The sequence below is a fragment of the Lampetra fluviatilis genome, chromosome 3 (assembly GCF_964198595.1).
Source record: "Lampetra fluviatilis chromosome 3, kcLamFluv1.1, whole genome shotgun sequence".
In the NCBI taxonomy this organism is placed as follows: domain Eukaryota; kingdom Metazoa; phylum Chordata; class Hyperoartia; order Petromyzontiformes; family Petromyzontidae; genus Lampetra; species Lampetra fluviatilis.
In genome coordinates this window covers 6,709,782-6,732,699 of record NC_136277.1, presented here as the reverse complement: position 1 = coordinate 6,732,699, position 22,918 = coordinate 6,709,782, and the positions used below count along the sequence as shown (strand labels likewise).

The 22,918-nt window shown below is 44.0% G+C and overlaps 1 protein-coding gene across 1 annotated transcript in view; it reads left to right on the top strand.

Moving 5' to 3' along the window:
* LOC144948080 (uncharacterized) overlaps positions 1–22,918 on the top strand; it is a 114,287-nt gene that overhangs the window by 41,581 nt on the left and 49,788 nt on the right. The window contains exons 9-13 of the mRNA XM_078877511.1: positions 12,919–13,006; positions 14,865–15,052; positions 20,955–21,007; positions 21,534–21,564; positions 22,267–22,377. Of these exons, the coding sequence (XP_078733637.1) occupies positions 12,919–13,006; positions 14,865–15,052; positions 20,955–21,007; positions 21,534–21,564; positions 22,267–22,377 (471 nt within the window). The remainder of the gene's footprint in view (positions 1–12,918; positions 13,007–14,864; positions 15,053–20,954; positions 21,008–21,533; positions 21,565–22,266; positions 22,378–22,918) is intronic.

Below are 22,918 nucleotides of genomic sequence, written 5' to 3'. Positions count from 1 at the left end.
TGTTATGATATTTAGGTCTCCATTTTCATATCTCATCACAGGATACAGTTATCAAAAATATGATGGTTTTGCATGGACTTGGAAAGAAGCACTCGAACAGTTGGTGTTAAGCAATTTTATTCTAACAAGCATGTGACATTCTATCATGCAGGTCAAACATGCGTCAATAATTCATGAATAACCAAACACTTATGCATTTGCGATATCAAGCATTCGATTAATATGGATAACTAAAATTCTTATGCAATTACGAGATTAAGCATTGACTAAAATGAATGAATAAACACTTATGCATTTACTAAATTGAATAACTCCAAACTCTTATGCATTTTCGATATTGTGCATTCGACTAATATGGATAACTACAATTCTTATGCAATTACGAGATTAAGCATTGACTAAAATGAATGAATGAACACTTATGCATTTACTAAATTGAATAACTCAAACTCTTATGCATTTTCGATATTGTGCATTTAACGAACTGAATGACCAAAAATTATTATGCAATCGTAACCTCTACCTCTCCACCAGGCATCTCATTAGTTCGTTTTTGTATCGATCACCATCGGCGACTGGCCGAGTTTGAAAACAAGCATGACACATTTCGTTTTGCGTTAATAAAAGCACTTATTGTATCCCCGAGGCGAAAGTATATGTCAATAGATTCATCGGTAAGTATAATATTCTTTTAACGGAATGTTGGAGTCAATGGTGGGTGAGGGCGTGTTGCGGGAGAGCTAATCTGGCTCTGTTTTAATTAATTCTTCGGCGAGGCTCTATGACAAAGGAAACTGGTTTGACAAGATTTTCTCTGTGTTTCCTCGAGTCTGTATGTGGGGAGTGATACAACCTCTCTGCCGTCTGTGCGAGTTGCAGCTGACACTTTCTCCGCGATGAGGTGAGCGGCGGCGCTTGGCGGCGCTTGGCGGCCCTCGGTAGCTGACGGCGCGGTGGCGCGCTCTCGGTAGCTGACGGCGCGGTGGCGCGCTCTCGTAGCTGACGGCGCGGTGGCGCGCTCTCGTAGCTGACGGCGCGGTGGCGCGCTCTCGTAGCTGACGGCGCGGTGGCGCGCTCTCGTAGCTGACGGCGCGGTGGCGCGCTCTCGTAGCTGACGGCGCGGTGGCGCGCTCTCGTAGCTGACGGCGCGGTGGCGCGCTCTCGTAGCTGACGGCGCGGTGGCGCGCTCTCGTAGCTGACGGCGCGGTGGCGCTCTCTCGTAGCTGACGGCGCGGTGGCGCGCTCTCGTAGCTGACGGCGCGGTGGCGCGCTCTCGTAGCTGACGGCGCGGTGGCGCGCTCTCGTAGCTGACGGCGCGGTGGCGCGCTCTCGTAGCTGACGGCGCGGTGGCGCGCTCTCGTAGCTGACGGCGCGGTGGCGCGCTCTCGTAGCTGACGGCGCGGTGGCGCGCTCTTTCTCTCCACTGCTGGATGACGAGTCGGTTCTCGTTGGTTGTCGCTCCGGCGATGAACGATGCTTTCGCTCGTTGCTGATATTGACGTTGGGTTGAAGTTGTTGGCTCGAGAGTGATAGCTGGAATCTCCGTCCGTTTCACTCGCAGCTCGGCGGCTCAGTGTAGTAATTCTTCTTAGGTGGTGCAGACCTCGGCTTGTAGCAGCACGTCGCTACCTCGCGATTCTCGTCATGCTGGATGACGAAAGCTTCTTGACGATCTGTGGTGGAGTCGAAGCCCTGGCGATGTGTGGTGGGGGGCCAGGCCCCTGACGAAGTGAGTTGAATGGATTTTTCCCCGGCTTATGTTGAGAAAATGCCCTCCGTTTCCCGAGTTGTTCAAAGTCTGTCATAAAACCTTCCTGTGTGTGTGTGTTCGTCCGTGTGTTTCGCTTGCGTGTTTGTCCGTGTTTATTAGCTCTGAAGACACAGCTGTTGTCGTTCTGGAAGGGGGGGGGGCTCGTGACGGCGCCAACGAAGTTATACATTAGCCAGACCGATGATTCGCGTTGAGTTATATATATAAGATATATTCGAATCCATGTTTTTGTTACTGAATAATATTTGTCGCGACAACCTACGCATTAAGCGAGCTTAATTATTTCCGCCCTCGCTCGGGGATCATATCTTTTGTCTCACACAGCTTAAGTTGTTTTGGTTTGGAAGTTGAAATGCGACTTATTCCATTATGCCCCAGTTATGCCGAAACCGTGTTCCCGATGTTTCATCGTGACCCGATCTCTCATGGAGATGTTATTCCTTGCGTGTGTAATTTTTGCTGTCCGTGTTGTGGGAAGACAAAGACGGTTGTTTCCACGGTGGAAGCGCCCGGCGCATGCGCTTATTTATTTATTTCTGAGAGCGTGTTAATTTCCTTTGAGCCATTGCCCGGGAGTTTTATTGGTGTCATTTCCCGGCTTTGTGCCTGCGTGTGGAGATCCTCTCGGAAAGACAAAGACGGTCGTGTTGCTGCTGTTGTTTTCAGGGGGTTGTTGTGTTTGGTTAATTTTGAGAGCCTTATTCACCGTTAGCTCCTAGGATATTCACTTTAATTCCGTACTTATTATTTGACTTCTTGTGATTATTTAATCTGATATCCCGGCTAGGAATTTTGTTTTGGAGCGAAATATATGCCATAATTGTTCTTCGATGCTTCGGCCCGGCCGTGTAGAAATTCTATGAAGGTAAATAATGTCAGTATTTAATTAACAATGATGGGTCGCGATTCTAAAGCAGACTGTAGTCTGATTTTCAATTGTAGTGAGGATGGATACTGTTTGCTTACTTCATGGCTAAGTTGTACTAGTTTGTCTAACATGGTTCAAAACCCGTTTGTGTTTTTTTTTATCGTTAATGTTGTTCCTTTGTTAAGAATATAATTATATATTTCGTGGCCTGGTTTTGTACTTATAAAAGGGTTTTTTTTTCTTTACGAAAGGATGTTTCTTCCAGAACCCCCCGGCTACCATTCCCCCCTCCCTTGTTCCTCTTGTGTGAAATTCGGGGAGTTTTTATGATCTTGATTACCCTTCTTTCATGCCCTCTTTCCTTTGAAATGAGGTGTGCGCACATCTGTGTTAGTGTGTGGGGACCTCTGTGGGAGTGTGGGGGCGTGTCCGTTCTCACGTTGCCCCGTGTCTATTAAAAAAAAAACGATATTATCTATGTTGGCAGAATAATTCTTAAAAAAAAATTTAATTTTAAAATTAAAAAGGGGGGCATATATCCAACAGTCCGCCCTTTTGAAAATTATCAGGGGTCGATTTGGCCACTGGCGAATTTTCAAACAAAGTAATGCCCCCTTTTTATGTCATGCATCCCATCAGCCGCCCTTACTCTCGGCGGTTATTTCTTACAACGCGCGTGCACGTATTACAATCTTAATCTGGTTACATCTGAATTAGCAAAGGAAATAACAACCGTTAACATCGATATTGCGTTACATTGGTTCTCGTACATCATAATTCCGACGAATATTCATTTTTGTTTTTGCTTAACATGGTTACATTTGAATTAAGCAAGGAAAATAACAACACGTTAAAACATCGATATCATCAGTTACATGGTTCTCATACATCATAATTCCGACGAATTTCATCTTTGTTTTTGTTAAATCCTGGGAAACGCTAGGTAGCGGTTTCGAACGCATTCATGCATTACCTTCCTCATGTTGCCTGGTTTACCACTTATCACTTTGATAATTCGATCACGGTTTTCGGGTTCGTTTTTGTAATTTCCTCTCTCACTCTCTCGCGTCGTGGGAGTGTGTGGTGAAAAATTGTGCTGTATATAATCAGAATTCGCGCACACAACCCACTTTGACACTTTGTTCGTGGCATTCGCTCTCTCTGCGATTACATGCACATTTGCCGAGTTTGTGTGTCGATTTAATTCTGTCCCTCGTAATGTTGCCCTCTTTGTTTTTACGAGTGTGTTAGATTTTAACACCATTCCCGATATATCATGAACATTCGTCTCCATTTTAGCACTCCGATCCACATACATTTTGGTTTCCCTTGGATATTTTTCATTCAAAGGCTCACGCCTGCGCTCCTCAGGGCGTGTCTCTGTGTTCTCTCTTTGTACTGTCCGATCACGCTTCAATGCAACCCTGTCCTTGTATTCGATCCGCGCGTCATTTACAAGAGCACTGCTCGTGTTTTTGCTCGCCCCGTCACCTGCAGCCTGCTTGTATTTCTCATTGAGCTCCGGGTTTAATACCTCGGCGGGTGGGGCGCGTGTTGGCCGCTCGCTCGCGCTCACTGTGGGTTGTTTATCATGTATTTGGACCGCATTCTGTGTTATTCCTCTATTCCCTCCTGGTATAGCCGGTGGAGGAATTGGTCGGAATTGGATCGATTGTGTTTGACCTCCCATCCTGCGATTCCTCTGAATGTTCGCATCCATACCTCCACGGTCTGTGTAACACCTTCCCGCTAGGTGGTTATCTCGCCATCTTAATGTGCAACTTTGGCCTCGTGTGTGTCGTGGCATGGGGTGTTGGTATGGTTCTGTTCTGAACCTCCCCCTCCTGCGATTTCTCTGAATGTTCGCATCCATACATCCGCGGTCTGTGTAACCTCTTCCCGCTAGGTGGTTATCTCGCCATCTTAGTGTGCAACTTTGGCCTCGTGTGTGTCGTGGCATGGGGTGTTGGTATGGTTCTGTTCTGAACCTCCCCCTCCTGCGATTCCTCTCAATGTTCGGCTTTGTGCCGCTCTCATTCTCGTGCCAACCTCTCTCTGGTTTATTTTGCCACAGGTGCGTGTGTGTTTGCTCTTCTAGGCATTGTGGGACTGTTCGGTGATTTTTATTCCTCTCTGAGAGGCTGGGTTCCTTATCCCTCTCCCTGTGTTCTGGATCCGAATTCTGATTCTTAGCTCTGTATAACCATGCCATGTACGCCTTGCTCTCTATGCGGCGTAAGGATGCGGTTTCTGGATTCAAAACCATTCTCACCCTTTCTGTAATCTCTGGGCTCAAGGATTCAAAAAACATAATTTTGAACATTTTATCTCCTTCGTGGTATTGATTCACATCGCCTGCGTAATACGCTCTTTTAAATTGTACGAGGTAGTCACGTGGATCTTGGTCCATGCCCTGGGTCATCGATTTTACAGCATAAAACCCTTCAGTGAGTGTCGAATATTTTCCAAACTTCCGAATCACTGCCAGGCTCAGTTGTTTAAAATCATTTCTAACCTTGTGTGGTAGTGACTTTACCCATGGAATAGAATCTTTATGTAAGCTTCGTTTCAACAAACTCGCTTTTTCATCCCGTCTCATCAGCCCTCTAATCATTGCCTCCTCTTCTATTGTTGCGATATGTGTGTGGATATCCATAGTCTTATTGTGGGGGTCAAAATCGGGAATTCTGATTAGAGCCTTGTCCATCAATTTAAGGGTTTTACTGGTGAATAGGTATTCCGAAAGTTGATTGCCGACAGCGTCATCATCAAACAAGTTATCATCAGGCAATCTGTCACTTTTATCTGTTCTGTGTGGGGCGTGATTAAGCGGTGTGCATTTCCTGTGTGCGCGCCCAGTGCCGTGTCGCTCGTGTTGCCATTTCCCTTCAGTTTTTGCCTCTGCCCTTAGTGGAGCACGTCCTGTCGACTTTACTTTAACATTTTGCTTCCCTCTATCTGTGAAGTTGTCAATCTCACATGTTTTTGTTTGCATATGTATCTCTCCATCCCTTCTCTCGAATTGTGAAGGTTTCTGTTTGTCAAGGATTTTTTGTTCGATATCCATAATTTTTTTGCGATTAGTCCCTGGACTCTGTCCACGTACCCAAGAGTGTGATTTAATGTTACTTCCATATTTATTCTGTGGATCCACGTCTGTGAGTTTCGCTGGTGTCGCGAGCCCTGATTTCTCCTCCCTTACGATGGTGTGAGGACATTTTTCCTCGTTTATTAGAGACGATTTCTCTCCTGTTTCCATTCCGAATTTTCCTTCATTCCACCATCCCTGTCTGTATGCCTGTGTGAAAAGGCATGAGTCCTGTCCTGCCTTCTCTGCAGCTTTTGCATCGTGTTCGCCTTCCTTACATTTTATCCAGTCAATTAGTTTCCCCCGAGGTGTGTTCGTGTTATCGATACAGCTCCCTTCCCATATGTCTCTCTGACTGTACTGCTTTGTAACAGATTGGTCGGTACGTTTTAATACGAGTTCCCCGTACCCCGTAACCCATTCAAAAATTATTCCTAATCCTAGAATCTTAGGTATGGCAAGAGTTACTTTGACAATTCCTTTTAGAGTGCATATAAAACAATTATCTCACAGAGTGTAGTCAGTTTGACTCGAGCTATTGTTATTTTCCGATTCAGAGTGCGTACCTCTAACACCATTTATCACAGGGTGCAATCGGTTTGATACGATATTATCTTAATTCCACTGTCTCTGTTTCAACCTGCTATTCTGGGTTTTAACCTTAGAGGGCGTTTTTTTTGTTTTACGCCCGTTTACAATCACAATGCAATGTTTGGTCACGATATTCTGGTTAACACGAAGTGATTCATTCCATCATCCATGCAAAACACTGTCTGTGAGAAATCCCGGACGAGCCCCCATTATGTTGTATGTGTCGGAGTTATGAAATTTTGATGAAAATAATAAAAATTAATAATTTTCCGAAAAATGCGCAAATCGCATTAATTATGTTAATGTGTGTATTAACATGCATAAATTATGATAATGCGTGTGATTATATGCATATATTATGATAGTGTGAGTAATTATATGCATAAATTATGATAATCGCTGAGATAATCGTAGTAAGTTATGCGGATGCTTGCGATGATGTTAATGTGAGCAGTTGTGGTAATTAGGCTCAGCTTCGTTTATCCAGAGTTATGTCAATCAGGATAACACGATGATCAATGATTAAACGTTTACCGATTATCCTAGCGTGTGTTATGATATTTAGGTCTCCATTTTCATATCTCATCACAGGATACAGTTATCAAAAATATGATGGTTTTGCATGGACTTGGAAAGAAGCACTCGAACAGTTGGTGTTAAGCAATTTTATTCTAACAAGCATGTGACATTCTATCATGCAGGTCAAACATGCGTCAATAATTCATGAATAACCAAACACTTATGCATTTGCGATATCAAGCATTCGATTAATATGGATAACTAAAATTCTTATGCAATTACGAGATTAAGCATTGACTAAAATGAATGAATAAACACTTATGCATTTACTAAATTGAATAACTCCAAACTCTTATGCATTTTCGATATTGTGCATTCGACTAATATGGATAACTACAATTCTTATGCAATTACGAGATTAAGCATTGACTAAAATGAATGAATGAACACTTATGCATTTACTAAATTGAATAACTCAAACTCTTATGCATTTTCGATATTGTGCATTTAACGAACTGAATGACCAAAAATTATTATGCAATCGTAACCTCTACCTCTCCACCAGGCATCTCATTAGTTCGTTTTTGTATCGATCACCATCGGCGACTGGCCGAGTTTGAAAACAAGCATGACACATTTCGTTTTGCGTTAATAAAAGCACTTATTGTATCCCCGAGGCGAAAGTATATGTCAATAGATTCATCGGTAAGTATAATATTCTTTTAACGGAATGTTGGAGTCAATGGTGGGTGAGGGCGTGTTGCGGGAGAGCTAATCTGGCTCTGTTTTAATTAATTCTTCGGCGAGGCTCTATGACAAAGGAAACTGGTTTGACAAGATTTTCTCTGTGTTTCCTCGAGTCTGTATGTGGGGAGTGATACAACCTCTCTGCCGTCTGTGCGAGTTGCAGCTGACACTTTCTCCGCGATGAGGTGAGCGGCGGCGCTTGGCGGCGCTTGGCGGCCCTCGGTAGCTGACGGCGCGGTGGCGCGCTCTCGGTAGCTGACGGCGCGGTGGCGCGCTCTCGTAGCTGACGGCGCGGTGGCGCGCTCTCGTAGCTGACGGCGCGGTGGCGCGCTCTCGTAGCTGACGGCGCGGTGGCGCGCTCTCGTAGCTGACGGCGCGGTGGCGCGCTCTCGTAGCTGACGGCGCGGTGGCGCGCTCTCGTAGCTGACGGCGCGGTGGCGCGCTCTCGTAGCTGACGGCGCGGTGGCGCGCTCTCGTAGCTGACGGCGCGGTGGCGCGCTCTCGTAGCTGACGGCGCGGTGGCGCTCTCTCGTAGCTGACGGCGCGGTGGCGCGCTCTCGTAGCTGACGGCGCGGTGGCGCGCTCTCGTAGCTGACGGCGCGGTGGCGCGCTCTCGTAGCTGACGGCGCGGTGGCGCGCTCTCGTAGCTGACGGCGCGGTGGCGCGCTCTCGTAGCTGACGGCGCGGTGGCGCGCTCTCGTAGCTGACGGCGCGGTGGCGCGCTCTTTCTCTCCACTGCTGGATGACGAGTCGGTTCTCGTTGGTTGTCGCTCCGGCGATGAACGATGCTTTCGCTCGTTGCTGATATTGACGTTGGGTTGAAGTTGTTGGCTCGAGAGTGATAGCTGGAATCTCCGTCCGTTTCACTCGCAGCTCGGCGGCTCAGTGTAGTAATTCTTCTTAGGTGGTGCAGACCTCGGCTTGTAGCAGCACGTCGCTACCTCGCGATTCTCGTCATGCTGGATGACGAAAGCTTCTTGACGATCTGTGGTGGAGTCGAAGCCCTGGCGATGTGTGGTGGGGGGCCAGGCCCCTGACGAAGTGAGTTGAATGGATTTTTCCCCGGCTTATGTTGAGAAAATGCCCTCCGTTTCCCGAGTTGTTCAAAGTCTGTCATAAAACCTTCCTGTGTGTGTGTGTTCGTCCGTGTGTTTCGCTTGCGTGTTTGTCCGTGTTTATTAGCTCTGAAGACACAGCTGTTGTCGTTCTGGAAGGGGGGGGGGCTCGTGACGGCGCCAACGAAGTTATACATTAGCCAGACCGATGATTCGCGTTGAGTTATATATATAAGATATATTCGAATCCATGTTTTTGTTACTGAATAATATTTGTCGCGACAACCTACGCATTAAGCGAGCTTAATTATTTCCGCCCTCGCTCGGGGATCATATCTTTTGTCTCACACAGCTTAAGTTGTTTTGGTTTGGAAGTTGAAATGCGACTTATTCCATTATGCCCCAGTTATGCCGAAACCGTGTTCCCGATGTTTCATCGTGACCCGATCTCTCATGGAGATGTTATTCCTTGCGTGTGTAATTTTTGCTGTCCGTGTTGTGGGAAGACAAAGACGGTTGTTTCCACGGTGGAAGCGCCCGGCGCATGCGCTTATTTATTTATTTCTGAGAGCGTGTTAATTTCCTTTGAGCCATTGCCCGGGAGTTTTATTGGTGTCATTTCCCGGCTTTGTGCCTGCGTGTGGAGATCCTCTCGGAAAGACAAAGACGGTCGTGTTGCTGCTGTTGTTTTCAGGGGGTTGTTGTGTTTGGTTAATTTTGAGAGCCTTATTCACCGTTAGCTCCTAGGATATTCACTTTAATTCCGTACTTATTATTTGACTTCTTGTGATTATTTAATCTGATATCCCGGCTAGGAATTTTGTTTTGGAGCGAAATATATGCCATAATTGTTCTTCGATGCTTCGGCCCGGCCATGTAGAAATTCTATGAAGGTAAATAATGTCAGTATTTAATTAACAATGATGGGTCGCGATTCTAAAGCAGACTGTAGTCTGATTTTCAATTGTAGTGAGGATGGATACTGTTTGCTTACTTCATGGCTAAGTTGTACTAGTTTGTCTAACATGGTTCAAAACCCGTTTGTGTTTTTTTTTATCGTTAATGTTGTTCCTTTGTTAAGAATATAATTATATATTTCGTGGCCTGGTTTTGTACTTATAAAAGGGTTTTTTTTTCTTTACGAAAGGATGTTTCTTCCAGAACCCCCCGGCTACCATTCCCCCCTCCCTTGTTCCTCTTGTGTGAAATTCGGGGAGTTTTTATGATCTTGATTACCCTTCTTTCATGCCCTCTTTCCTTTGAAATGAGGTGTGCGCACATCTGTGTTAGTGTGTGGGGACCTCTGTGGGAGTGTGGGGGCGTGTCCGTTCTCACGTTGCCCCGTGTCTATTAAAAAAAAAACGATATTATCTATGTTGGCAGAATAATTCTTAAAAAAAAAAATAATTTTAAAATTAAAAAGGGGGGCATATATCCAACAGCCCTCCACTTCACCCTACAGCACCTGGACTCCCCAGCAACCTACGCCAGGATCCTGTTTGTGGACTTCAGCTCTGCTTTCAATACCATCATCCCTGCCCTGCTTCAGGACAAGCTCTCCCAGCTGAACGTGCCCGACTCCACCTGCAGGTGGATCACAGACTTCCTGTCTGACATGAAGCAGTGCGTTAGGCTGGGAACACAAGTCTCTGACTCCCGGTCCATCAGCACCGGATCTCCTCAGGGCTGCATCCTTTCCCCTCTGCTCTTCTCCCTGTACACCAATAGCTGCACCTCCAGTCATCCGTCCGTCAAACTCTTGAAGTTTGCGGACGACACCACCCTCATTGGGCTCATCTCTGGTGGGGATGAGTCTGACTATAGGAGGGAAGCTGACAGCCTGGTGACCTGGTGTAGCCAGAACAACTTAGAGCCTAATGCTCTTAAGACAGTGGAGATGGTTGTGGCCTTCAGGAAGAATACAGCCCAACTCACTCCCATCACCCTGTGCGACTCCCCAGTCAACACTGTGTAGTCCTTCCGCTTCCTGGGCTCTATCTTCTCCCAGGATCTCAAGTGGGAACTGAACATCAGCTCCCTCATAAAGAGAGCACAACAGGGGATGTACTTCCTACGGCAGCTGAAGAAATTCGACCTGCCAAAGACAATGATGGTGCACTTCTACACAGCCATCATTGAGTCCATCCTCACCTCTTCCATCACCATCTGGTACGCTGCTACCACTGTCGAGGACAAGAGCAGACTGCAGCTTATCATCCGCACTGCTGAGAAGGTGATTGGCTGCAATCTGCCTACCCTCGAGGACCTGTACACCTCGAGGACCCTGAGGCGAGCGAGGAAGATTGTGGCCGACTCCTCCCACCCTGGATACTCCCTGTTCCAGCTACTCCCCTCCGGCAGAAGGCTGCGGTCCATCAGGACCAAAACCTCACGCCACAAAAACAGTTTCTTCCCATCCGCTGCTGGCCTCTTCAACAAGGCCAGGGGCTCAAACTGACTTTAACACTCAAACTGACTTTAACACTATATCTGCATAACGACACCCTGCCATATTTGCACTTTGTTACCCTATTTGCATTTTTGTAATTTTATATTGCATATTATAGCTATTGTATATTTTATATTTTATTTTATTCAATTTTTACATACTTTAGCTCCTTAGTATTAGTTAGACTCTGTACCTTTAGTATAGTTAGACTTGTACACCACTTATTTAAGATTCCTATATGTTGAATGTATGCACCTTCCTGCCAAAGTAAATTTATTGTCTGTGCGAACTTTCATGGCGAATAAAACCCTTTCTGATTCTGATTCGGATTAGGACCTCCAGATTTTTTAACTTCTCTCTCCCATCTGTCCTGGCCTTGACTTGGACTAGGCGTGCTTCTTGATTATACATTCTCTGCTCTTCTTCTCTGCCATTGTTGAACTTGCCTGCTATTCCCACCATCACCACCCTCTTCTCTCCCTCGGCCACTCTGTGGTCTCTTTTCTGTGCCAGTGATGCGAGAGGAACATTCTCATGGCTGGTACTGTCCACGACCTGCGCCTCAAGATTTTCCACTCAGCAGACCCCGGCTCTTCTCTTCAGACATTTATTGTCATTGTCTTGCTCAGAAGCAACTTCCCTGACCTGACCACCTTCATCTCTAGCTGTCGCTTCTATCAATGAAGCATCGTGTTCTGCGTAGGAGTGCTCCAAGAGACCTTCCTCTACAGACACAATCATCGTCTTTGTCAGCTGCCTCACCACGAGATGCCTCTTGACTCACTTTTCACAATGAGACGCGAGCGGCGTTTGGACGAGGTGGTGCCACTTGATCACCCCGACCTGTCACGTGACTCCAAGCACCCAGTGGCAGCAGACCACGTGGGGGAGGGGACGTGCGAGGGCTTTTCAAACTAATATTCTTTATTTATAAAAAGCCAGAACCCTGATGGCATGCTAACTCTATCATTAATAATAATGAGCGGATGAAGTCACTCTACATGGAGCACCCTCCCCTCATTAATAATCATGACTGAAACATTTTTTTCGATTGAATATTTCAGATTTACTGCAATACACCCGTCCTTGGACGGGCTATAGGCTAGTCTGTAAATAAATGCTGCGGAAACTGTGGATTGTGGCTGATGGTGGTGATAGCTATACGGCAGCTTTCATTGCATTACAACATTTCTAACAATATGCAATCTATACAACGAACACGTTACTTTTTACGCCTAACACAACGTTACCATAGTTAACGCAGCAACATCTTAATTCACTTGTGTTCATTTCCACTGTAGTAACAAGGTTCTGTGCGCTATTAATATAGCAATATGCATATATCATTAAGATACAATTTTGCAACCTTTCTCTACATTTCAATAAAATTGCATGTCTAATGTTAATACTCTGGAGTGTAGTGCATGTCTTGGGAATTGGCGCCAAATGTGTGCAGTGCCACACCTGGGAGGCTCGTGTGCACGAAAAGTGAAGTAGAAAACGCGTGGGGTAATTCCGCACTGGGACATCACGGAAACGGAGTCGGCCGCATGCTGACGAGCTTGTGACGTTACGGCTTTGTCTGCCGCAGACTCTACAGAACTCACGAGTCGGGGAGGTGACACTTTCATTGAGTGAACAAGAGTGTGGCTCAAAAAAACTGTCGTGTTAAACGGCCCGGTGATTCCGTCACCCATTACGAGACTGACTTTTGTCTCACCCATACCAGACACCACACTGAAGGTCACGCACACTGATGGAGATTTGTATTGATCACATTTAAAAAGTATAACATTACTAACTCTTAATATTTGACACGTTTATTTTCAGAATGGGTGGATGCCATTGTGAAGAAAACATCGCATGAGCACAACCTGACGACCCCCTACGACTACAGCTCCGTCACCCACTACGGCATGTACGTCTCTCTCCGCTGGGATAGTCGTGGCCAGCAGGGAGGTCGAGCAGGTCCTGCCCTCTCAACACCGCTCCAGACGATGACCATCGTGGGTGCCCAAGAGCGAACAGTAATAAACTACTATAACCTCCTTCGGCACTATGGTGGCAGTGTCACCAGATAATCTGCAGCAGGCCTGATGCACAGGAAGGCCAAATTGATGAAATTCCATTGGCTGCAGGTAATAGTGCAGATGCAGGTTCTGTGGATTGACTGATTAGAGTTCCTGATACCTGAGTCAACTTTGCTCCCTGCTATGCCCCTCACCTTTGCTTGGGACAGCCGACAGCTCACTGCTCAGTATTGCCCCATTCCTCGTTTCGATGCTGAAAGGCCACCACCAACTGCTCCATTGTGTTTGTCACAAGTGCAGAGGATGATCGGGACGTCACTGATATCAGACAAAACCCAGATCCACTCAGTCCAATTCCCCTTTTGATCCACACCAGTCTCCTGCTTCTGAATTCCATTCTTGTGCATGTCAATTCCTGTAGGCTTGGCTGCACAGGAGCTACTCGTTTATCCAGTAGCTGTGTGGAATGCAGATCTCCACAGCCTCACTTGAGATAATATAGCTGCTGTGTTTAGTATTACTTTCTGCATTGCAATCATGCCCTGTTTATTACACTAGCTATGTGTACAATACAGCAGGACAACTGCTGATTTAGCTGATTTAGCAGTTGTCCTGCTGTATCGGTTCCGCCTGATGACGGTCGCTTGTGTTGCGATCGAAACGTCGTGATTTATTTTATTTTATTTCTACCTACTTGACTTTACCGAAAGAACCAAAGAGTAGGGATAACATTAGTGGTGAGTGATACTCTATTCACCAACCATTACTGTATGGTCAAAGAAACCTCACCACCTACTTGACATGGGAAGGCCTGTATAGGGGCCGTCCATATATGACGTCACGCCCCTAGGGGGGGGAGGGGGGTCAGACATTTGTGACGATGTGTGACGAGGGGGGGAGGGGGCGTTTGAGAAATGTGAAGTCACATCAAAATGCGCAACTTCAAATAAATATTAAATTAAATAGAATTGTTATAACAACACTAATTTTGATTAATTTTCATTAACTATTTGATATTTAAATTTACTAAGGTCACCTTTATTTATTTCGTGAAGGAGCATTTTGCTTCTCAATAGGAAAATGGAGAAGGATAAATTTTGTACATTTTTTGAATGATTGTTTTAAAACATTTTGATTCTAATGATTCTACCAGGGCTTTTAATTCTGTGGAATGAATGTGATTGTTATAATTGTACTCTCCATTTTGCTTTGTTCTACTACAAAGTTTAAAGTATTTTTTTATAGTTATAATTACTTTTAATATTTTATAAGATAATTGCAATGTAAAATTCTGAACATCTGCAGTTTTAGTTAGACGTTGAATATTTTCAAGTGAATTTTATGCTAAATTTCAGCTTTCCAACGCCTCCTTTTTAATACATATTTTCTCCTACAACACCAGAGTGCAGTGCCACATTAAATACGCACTCTAATGACAATAGTTTAAAGTGATTTGAAGCATGTTTTATTTTAAAAATTAAAATATGGTTTGGGGGGCGGGGGGCAGAGCTTTGTGACATCATATTTGAGGGTCTGACTTTTTGTGACGCCGTGTGACGAGGGGGGGAGGGGGGTAAAACATCGGCCAAAATCGCATGACGTCATTTATGGACGGCCCCATACCGCAGCAGTTTACATGAGGTTAAAATCATAAAGAATAATATGCACTCATGCCAATGGGTCAAAGGATGTTGTTTCTCAGTGTTCACTCGCGTCATGGCACGTTAACAACCTCGGTGTCCCCAGCTCCGCCGGCTCCAAAGACGAGCACAGCCTGACGATGACGCCCAAGGACACGAAGAACATGCGTCGCTTTGGAGGGAGCCACGTCCTGAGTGACGGCGACGTCATGAAGATTGGGAAGATGTTCGGCCTTGACGTGGCGGCACGGGAACCCAGAAACCCAGCTCCAGCCCAGACGCACCCGGTCAGAGGTGAGAAACTCATGATTGCATTGACCTAGAGAGACACAAGTCACAGGTAGGATCAGATACAGGTGGGATGTTCATCATTACATTGATCTATATAGATACAAGTCACAGGTGAGATCAGATACAGGTGGGATATTCATCATTACATTGACTTAGAGAGACACAGTGCACAGGTGAGATCAGATAGAGGTTCAAATGCCAGTGTGAGATTCCGTTTTACAAAAGCTTTCCATCTTGCTCCTCTTCACCTCTTTACGTCATGATTTCGATACTTTCTTAAAACATTTCCATAGATCTTAATTTTAGAACTTTCGTGACTGCAGGAATTATTATTTGTTTCTTTCGGTTAAGTCACGTCTAAAGATAAAATAATAAATTAAATTAAATAATAGAATACGACGTTTCGATTGCAACACAAGCAATCATCATCAGGTATAATGAAATAGCGACATAACATCTAACCAGAAAACTATAGACAGACATATTAGCAGACAGATATCACCAAGATACATAGCGAGAGCAACACAGGTAACAGAGAGGGGTGATCGTCTCTGTGTGGTGGCCTTAAATAGACAGAGGGGGGGGCGGAGGCAGAGAGAGGGAGGAGGGTTAGAGAAAAAATTAGCATATCAATGAGTGGTCAACAGACGTGGTGCTGCGAATGCGATGGCACGGCAAGCAAGCCTGAAAATCAGGAGAAGGACACACTAAAATTAAATAACCTAGTAAAATATCGAAATGTAATGTAATACAACACAGAGGGTCGGTCAACACACAATTAACGCATAGCCTGGTTGATTACGTATTTCAAAGATTGCTAAGTTAGAATTTAAGTGTGAACAATCTAAAGAGAGGACACAGGCAGAGAAAACAAGTCGCCAGAGAGAGAGAAAAAAGATAAGCTTAAAACTTCCCCGTAGAAGTGGTTCAATCTTTTTTTCTCTAACCCTCCTCCCTCTCTCTGCCTCCGCCCCCCCCTCTGTCTATTTAAGGCCACCACACAGAGACGATCACCCCTCTCTGTTACCTGTGTTGCTCTCGCTATGTATCTTGGTGATATCTGTCTGCTAATATGTCTGTCTATAGTTTTCTGGTTAGATTTTATGTCGCTATTTCATTATACCTGATGATGATTGCTTGTGTTGCAATCGAAACGTCGTATTCTATTATTTAATTTAATTTATTATTTTATCTTTAGACGTGACTTAACCGAAAGAAACAAATAATAATTCCTGCAGTCACGAAAGTTCTAAAATTAAGATTGAACCACTTCTACGGGGAAGTTTTAAGCTTATCTTTTTTCTCTCTCTCTGGCGACTTGTTTTCTCTGCCTGTGTCCTCTCTTTAGATTGTTCACACTTAAATTCTAACTTAGCAATCTTTGAAATACGTAATCAACCAGGCTATGCGTTAATTGTGTGTTGACCGACCCTCTGTGTTGTATTACATTACATTTCGATATTTTACTAGGTTATTTAATTTTAGTGTGTCCTTCTCCTGATTTTCAGGCTTGCTTGCCGTGCCATCGCATTCGCAGCACCACGTCTGTTGACCACTCATTGATATGCTAATTTTTTCTCTAACCCTCCTCCCTCTCTCTGCCTCCGCCCCCCCCTCTGTCTATTTAAGGCCACCACACAGAGACGATCACCCCTCTCTGTTACCTGTGTTGCTCTCGCTATGTATCTTGGTGATATCTGTCTGCTAATATGTCTGTCTATAGTTTTCTGGTTAGATTTTATGTCGCTATTTCATTATACCTGATGATGATTGCTTGTGTTGCAATCGAAACGTCGTATTCTATTATTTAATTTAATTTATTATTTTATCTTTAGACGTGACTTAACCCAAAGAAACAAATAATAATATTTCCATAGATATACCTCATCTGATTTCAGCTGCATCCTCCCAGCAGTTATTTAATATATCACAATTTTTGTACTTGACTTTTATTTTTCATTTATCTTGGGTCTCACTTTATAACTTTTCTTTTAGTTTTTTCTATCATTTCCTATGACTCTTTATCAGTGTTTGTTATATTGAATGTCATTAACAAGTCTGAGATTATTAATACTGTCCATTTGTTTATTTACACTTTTTCCCATTCAATTATCATAAAACATCTGCTAACGTTGCTGTGGAAAGCATTGGTGATGGAGTATTTCCTTTCCTGAGGCCTCTTCTGATTTGTATGTTGCCACTCTCTTCGTGAAGTCCCATTGTATGATTTATTTATTTGTAAATGTGTTTTTTTGTAAAGACCTTGGTTTGTGAAATCTAGGATGACTGATCTAGTTTCCCCTGATTCAAATGTATTCTACGAGTCTAAAAATATGGAACTCTGCATATGACAACCAAATCTCAGGGCACGTGTGTTTAAACAAAAATCACAATGCATGGCAAAAAAAAAGATCAAATGTAATCATGTATCATGTGAAGTGGTGCGTGAATAATGTTACCATCCACTTGGAAGGTTAATCTCTATAAAAAAAACTATGTACACATACAATTTTACAGCGATTAATAATTTGTTTCTTTGGTTTAGAGTGTGCAGGTATAATGCTGATTTTCAACTATACCTTGAGTCAACGGACATAGCCAATCAAATCAAGTTGTCGTGTGGACAAATATGCCAGCAAACCAGTGTTGAAAAGCAAATAGAAAATGTTCTAATTTTAATGCAACGTTTGACTGGAGCTTGTATCGTCAGGTGTTAACAAAAGCTCAGCTCTCGCGTGCTTGAGCTTCCTGAACTGTGTCCTTAAGCGCCATGATGTGATCAACACAACCATGCACGTCATCCAGTTTAATCATCAGCATTTATTGCTCAACTAACTGCTCAAGAGTGCCAATTCCCATGATGATAACTAACGATTTTACCAGTTAATGCTTAACTAGAATCAAAATAGCATTACAACTTCAGCTTCATTACCACCACAATACACATGAATATAATTAAGAAATGCATATTGTCACCAAGTGCAAAACAGGTTTTGCTTGTTAAACTAATCAAATCTGCGAATCACAACCAATCAACCAACCAGCAATCAACTCTTAACATATTTTACTGGATCCACGTGGTTGAGCTCCTTCGGGATCTCGATGGTCAGGGGCGATGATGCCACTCTGGAATTGAGAAAAGCTATTAACATGCATGAGAAATGAAAGGAGAGGAAAGAGATGGCGAGATGTTAACTACCAAGCCTGGTATACTGCAAGTTGTCGGTTTGATCCCAAACCTGACGGCTTTATACAGTAATTGGAGTTTGCATGTTCTCCTCGTGGTCGCATAGATTTTTCTCCAGGCCCTCCCATGTTCCCCTCCATATTTCAAAACATACCATTTATATACCATTTAGAATATTTGGCTGCTATAAATGTCCGCATGATAAGCCACTTTGTTAAGCTATCTTTTGTGGCCAGGTCGCGTCTGAAAACGAGGTAAATAGATCAGTGGGCCTTACCTGGTAAAATAAAAAATAGTTTGGTTTTCGTTTGTGAACTCGAGGGGCACATTTATTATGTATTCTGCTCAAAGTGTTTACTATAGTTTGTGAAATAGGATGAAATAAATATTAAAAACGAATAGGATTTACCCAGTGTTGAGATGTTCAAATACTAAATAGACACGCATGATGAGGTACGAAGTCTGCAATAATCACACATGCTTGTGGTAACACATGCGAATAAACGTGCTTTGGTAATGTACCCATTGTCCTTGAAACCGATTGGACTACACCAGAGACAGTCTCCTTTCTGGCCTTGTCTCAACAGTGTTAGACCAGAGAATGCCAAAAGGCAACCACAAAGACAATGCAAATATCACGGCATTAATATCTCGGGTTGAGCAGTTATATCTATTATCGTCTTGATACTAGCAAAAAAGGGTCCCATTGATAGGATAAACAAGCACACCCAACTGTGGTTAAGGGAATGCCAGTGCGTGTTTCGATGATACTAGTGAAAATGTTCCTGTCTGACAGATATGTAGAGGAAATTTGGATTCGATTTGTAGACTTTATTATGTTCATTATGTCTGGACAGAGTCTATGGGAACTTCCAGGCATTTCAGGTGAACAATTGTGGTGCTCGGCGAGCAAACTAATCGTAGGGTTAGGGCTGCAAGCAGCGTCAGAATGATGACAAACGAGGATGTATTCAAATATCACCTCAAACTCCGATAAATAAATAAACAGATAATTATGATTCCAATATTAAAGTAATATTTACTGCAATTAGTATAGGACAATCATAATGTAACACAACTGTGATATAATTATGTGAGTAGCTTGTCTAGCATATCATGTGCGTAGTCACCCAAAGCACCCACAATGTCACTGCTTAGGGTTGCCAATGGGCGGCTCCAAACACGCAGGTAGGGTGAGGAGTTCTCCTGAGGAACGTGAGTGATGGACTGAAGCTTTTGTGGTGTCCACTTGAACACTGCTGTGGCCATGGGCGTTTTGCCTTCCAATTTGTTCAGTACCATGCTTATGCGTTGTCTACAGCCTTTAATAGGGCAGAGATTTTGATTTAAAGCTTTCGTGACTGCAGGAATCCATACTCTTTGGTTCTTTTGGTAAAGGGACGTAGGTATAAAATAAAAGAAATCACGCCGTTTCGATCGCAACACAAGCGGTCGTCCTCAGGCGGAAAAAATATAATCCAGCAGTGGAACTGCTGAACTGGCGAGAGATCAGCTACAACAAGGATATATATATGGCAATGGGCAAGCAAGCGGTGGCAAGCACCTCAGTTGTGTTAATGGGGGATTAATGGGGGATTAGCGAGAGAGAGATTAGGGAGATTTGTGATAGAAACGTGATCTATTACATTTTATACCTACATTACTTTACCGAAAGAACCAAAGAGTAGGGCAGAGATTGCAGAAACATACAAATAAAAATAGGTCATTGGACCCAAGCTTTCGCATCGTGCAAGTTCCCAGCTCAGACCTTGGTTGGGGAATTGCAGATTTTGGCGGTTTCAGGCACCGAGGCTGGACTCTGTGGTCTGCACGTGAGATTTACCAAGGCTATGTTGATGGCACTGTTGTGGGATGAGGCGTGTGCACCTTTATCAGACGTCATCAAGCAGTGAGAGTGGAGACCATAGAGGACCTGCTTGTTTAGACGGTTGGCATGTTCGTCCACCCCCACTGATTTGATGATTGCTGTGATTCGGGGGCATAATTCAAGAATCAAATACTTTTTTGTCAAATTTTTATTTTCACATTTGTCGTACTGAAATCACAGTGTTTTGTTTGCTCCGTTGGCATAGGTTTAACATTAGCATATGTGTATATTATTGCATGTATCCTCAACAATCGAATTGCACACGCATACCTCAACGCACGTTTGATGAATATAAGAGTTTATTACAGTCAATTCATCAATGGATCATTACATGTATGATACTGTGCAGAAGCAGGGGGTTGTGAGAAGGAAGTTGAGAAAAATATTTTGCCAGAAAGTGTTTTTTGATGGATAAGATAAACCACTTTGAAAGTGTAGAAGTCAATTTTAGTCTAAGAAGGTGCATGTTTGAGGCAGGAGTGATATCTACTTTATTCTGTGCGTCAGAAATATGTATTTTAAAAAGGAGCCAGCAAAGACGCTTTGTCATTCGAAATGTGGGTGTGTGCAGAAGATGTTAAGATTTTATGGCATATAAGGGTAAACAACTAAAATGCGGTGACACGCGCTTTGTTAACACTTTCATTGAGCAGTCGTTTATGATGACGATGATGATTGTGATTATATCCAAAAAGCATCATACCCACAGTCAACACAGTCCCAGAGTGTTTGGAGGTGGTGCTGTCTGCACTGCTGCGTGTGTTGGCGATCCTGCCCATTTGCACTCTGCATGAGTGTGTGCGCTGATTGCTCTCTCTGTGTTACCCCAGCAGAAGCCAGTTCTCTGTCCAGAGATGCTGGTGTCTCAAGCCACAAAATAACGGTGAGGTCTGCAGCAACATTACATAATATAGGCAGAACATGGCCTGACTTCTGTAGAAAATGTTTTACTTATAGTGAAGCAAACCTACAGCCTCAGCTGTCCCATATAAACCCTCGTAACACTCGCCATGGTGACATAGCCCAGCGGTAGGGCGTTCGCCGCTTGTTGCAGAGGTTCACAGTTCAAATCCAGTGGCCACCCTGATTAATACTGCTGGTGTATTAACTTTAAAATACGTGCCGTATGCTTGACAGTGGGCGTTAGAGATCACGTGACGTAATCTACAAGAGGAGCCAATAGTGTGCTGATGACATCGTCCAAATTTGCCAAATTTGGAATGGTTACCTGCAAATTACTCAATTTGAATTATACTCAGCAATCATCACCTCCTAGTGCGAAACCTTGCCAGGGCCCTCCTGAAAACCTGGAAAGAGTCATGAGAAAAGCTTTTCTGGGCAATAATAAAATACATTTCATTTATGGTTAGTTCTTTGTGCTTAATTTTTATTGCCTTATTTTATTTCAGCTTCCCCAGGTTCTGGAGAAGAAAGAGAAAGGTAGGCACCACGGGGCTTTGTTCAGGTTCACGGGGCCCATGGGAGGAATCCACCTTTTCCATGTGCCCAGTGCAGTGAACGCAGCGCCCTTCTTGATCAGCCTACATTAACCGTTACCTAATGTACAGCCCTTGTCAATCCACTGCTGGATGAAGGCCTCACCAGGCTGTGATGGTCAAGGGGGTTGTTTGACCATACTTTACCACGCTGGTCAGTGTGAGTCAGTGAAGGGTTTTTTCTCGTGAAACAAATTTTTTTTATTTAAAACTAATTTATTTTGAACTGCTTTTTGTATTTAATTTGTTGTCCTTTCCCCTCACCTCCAATTATCACGGTTATCTAAGTATGGTGCGAAACAAGTTCAACATACATACGTGAATAATATTAACATTGGCCAAAGTAGCGCAGCATAGAATCCTCTTGACCGCCTGTCCCCATCACATCAGTCCCAAAAGCAAATATTTTCGGTGGGGCTTTTGTTCATGCCATTAAATTGAGATATGAAAATGACATGCCATTTTCAAATTTCTATCTCCCGCAAAATATCCATAATTACATGTTCATTACAAGTCCATCAATTCTGATGCTGTATGCGACTAGAGCTTGCAGGCCGGTGTCACAACTCACACAAGCCCAGGCTGTGCGAGAAGAGCGTCCTGCGTGAGCTGTCTGCCCCCCCCCCCTCTCTCGCTCCGGCTTCAGAATTCACCGGGTGTGGAGTCAAGGAGAGCAGCCTCTCACGCCCAGTCAGGCACTGGCCGAAGAGTGGCGATGGCCGTGTGTACATCCCCTACAAGGTGTCCAAGGACTTCTGTAAGTGTCGCATTGACCTCGTGAACTGTCAGTGCGTTAGTGCTCTATGGAGAGGCTTCTTTGACATTCTATTATCGCTTTAAATCCACGAAATGTGAATACTCGTATATTGGTTATAGTAGCATGCATAGTTAACCTTGAGGGTTTTATCAACACTAGTCTCATTATGACAGCTGAATTTTAGATTATATTTGCGTCTTAATGTGCATTTGCCTTTACCAAGAGATTCGCAGTCATACCACCAACCAGATGCTGGAGACATTGAAGGTTGGCTGTTGACTTAACAGCATCAATGGCATCGCCATGATGACCTGAGCTCCTATTGACATAATAGGGTGCTACTCACAGCTATAATTTGATGTCAGCTGCTACAGTTCCACCAAATATTTTCCTTGCACCCACGTGTAGTATGTAGGTCCTGGTCTAATGCACCCTAACGTATGCATATAAATACAAACATTTTAATAATGCTTTGTAATAACAACCCCCCCTCCATTATGATAATTAATATAAATGACTTCATTGCAGACAATGCATACAA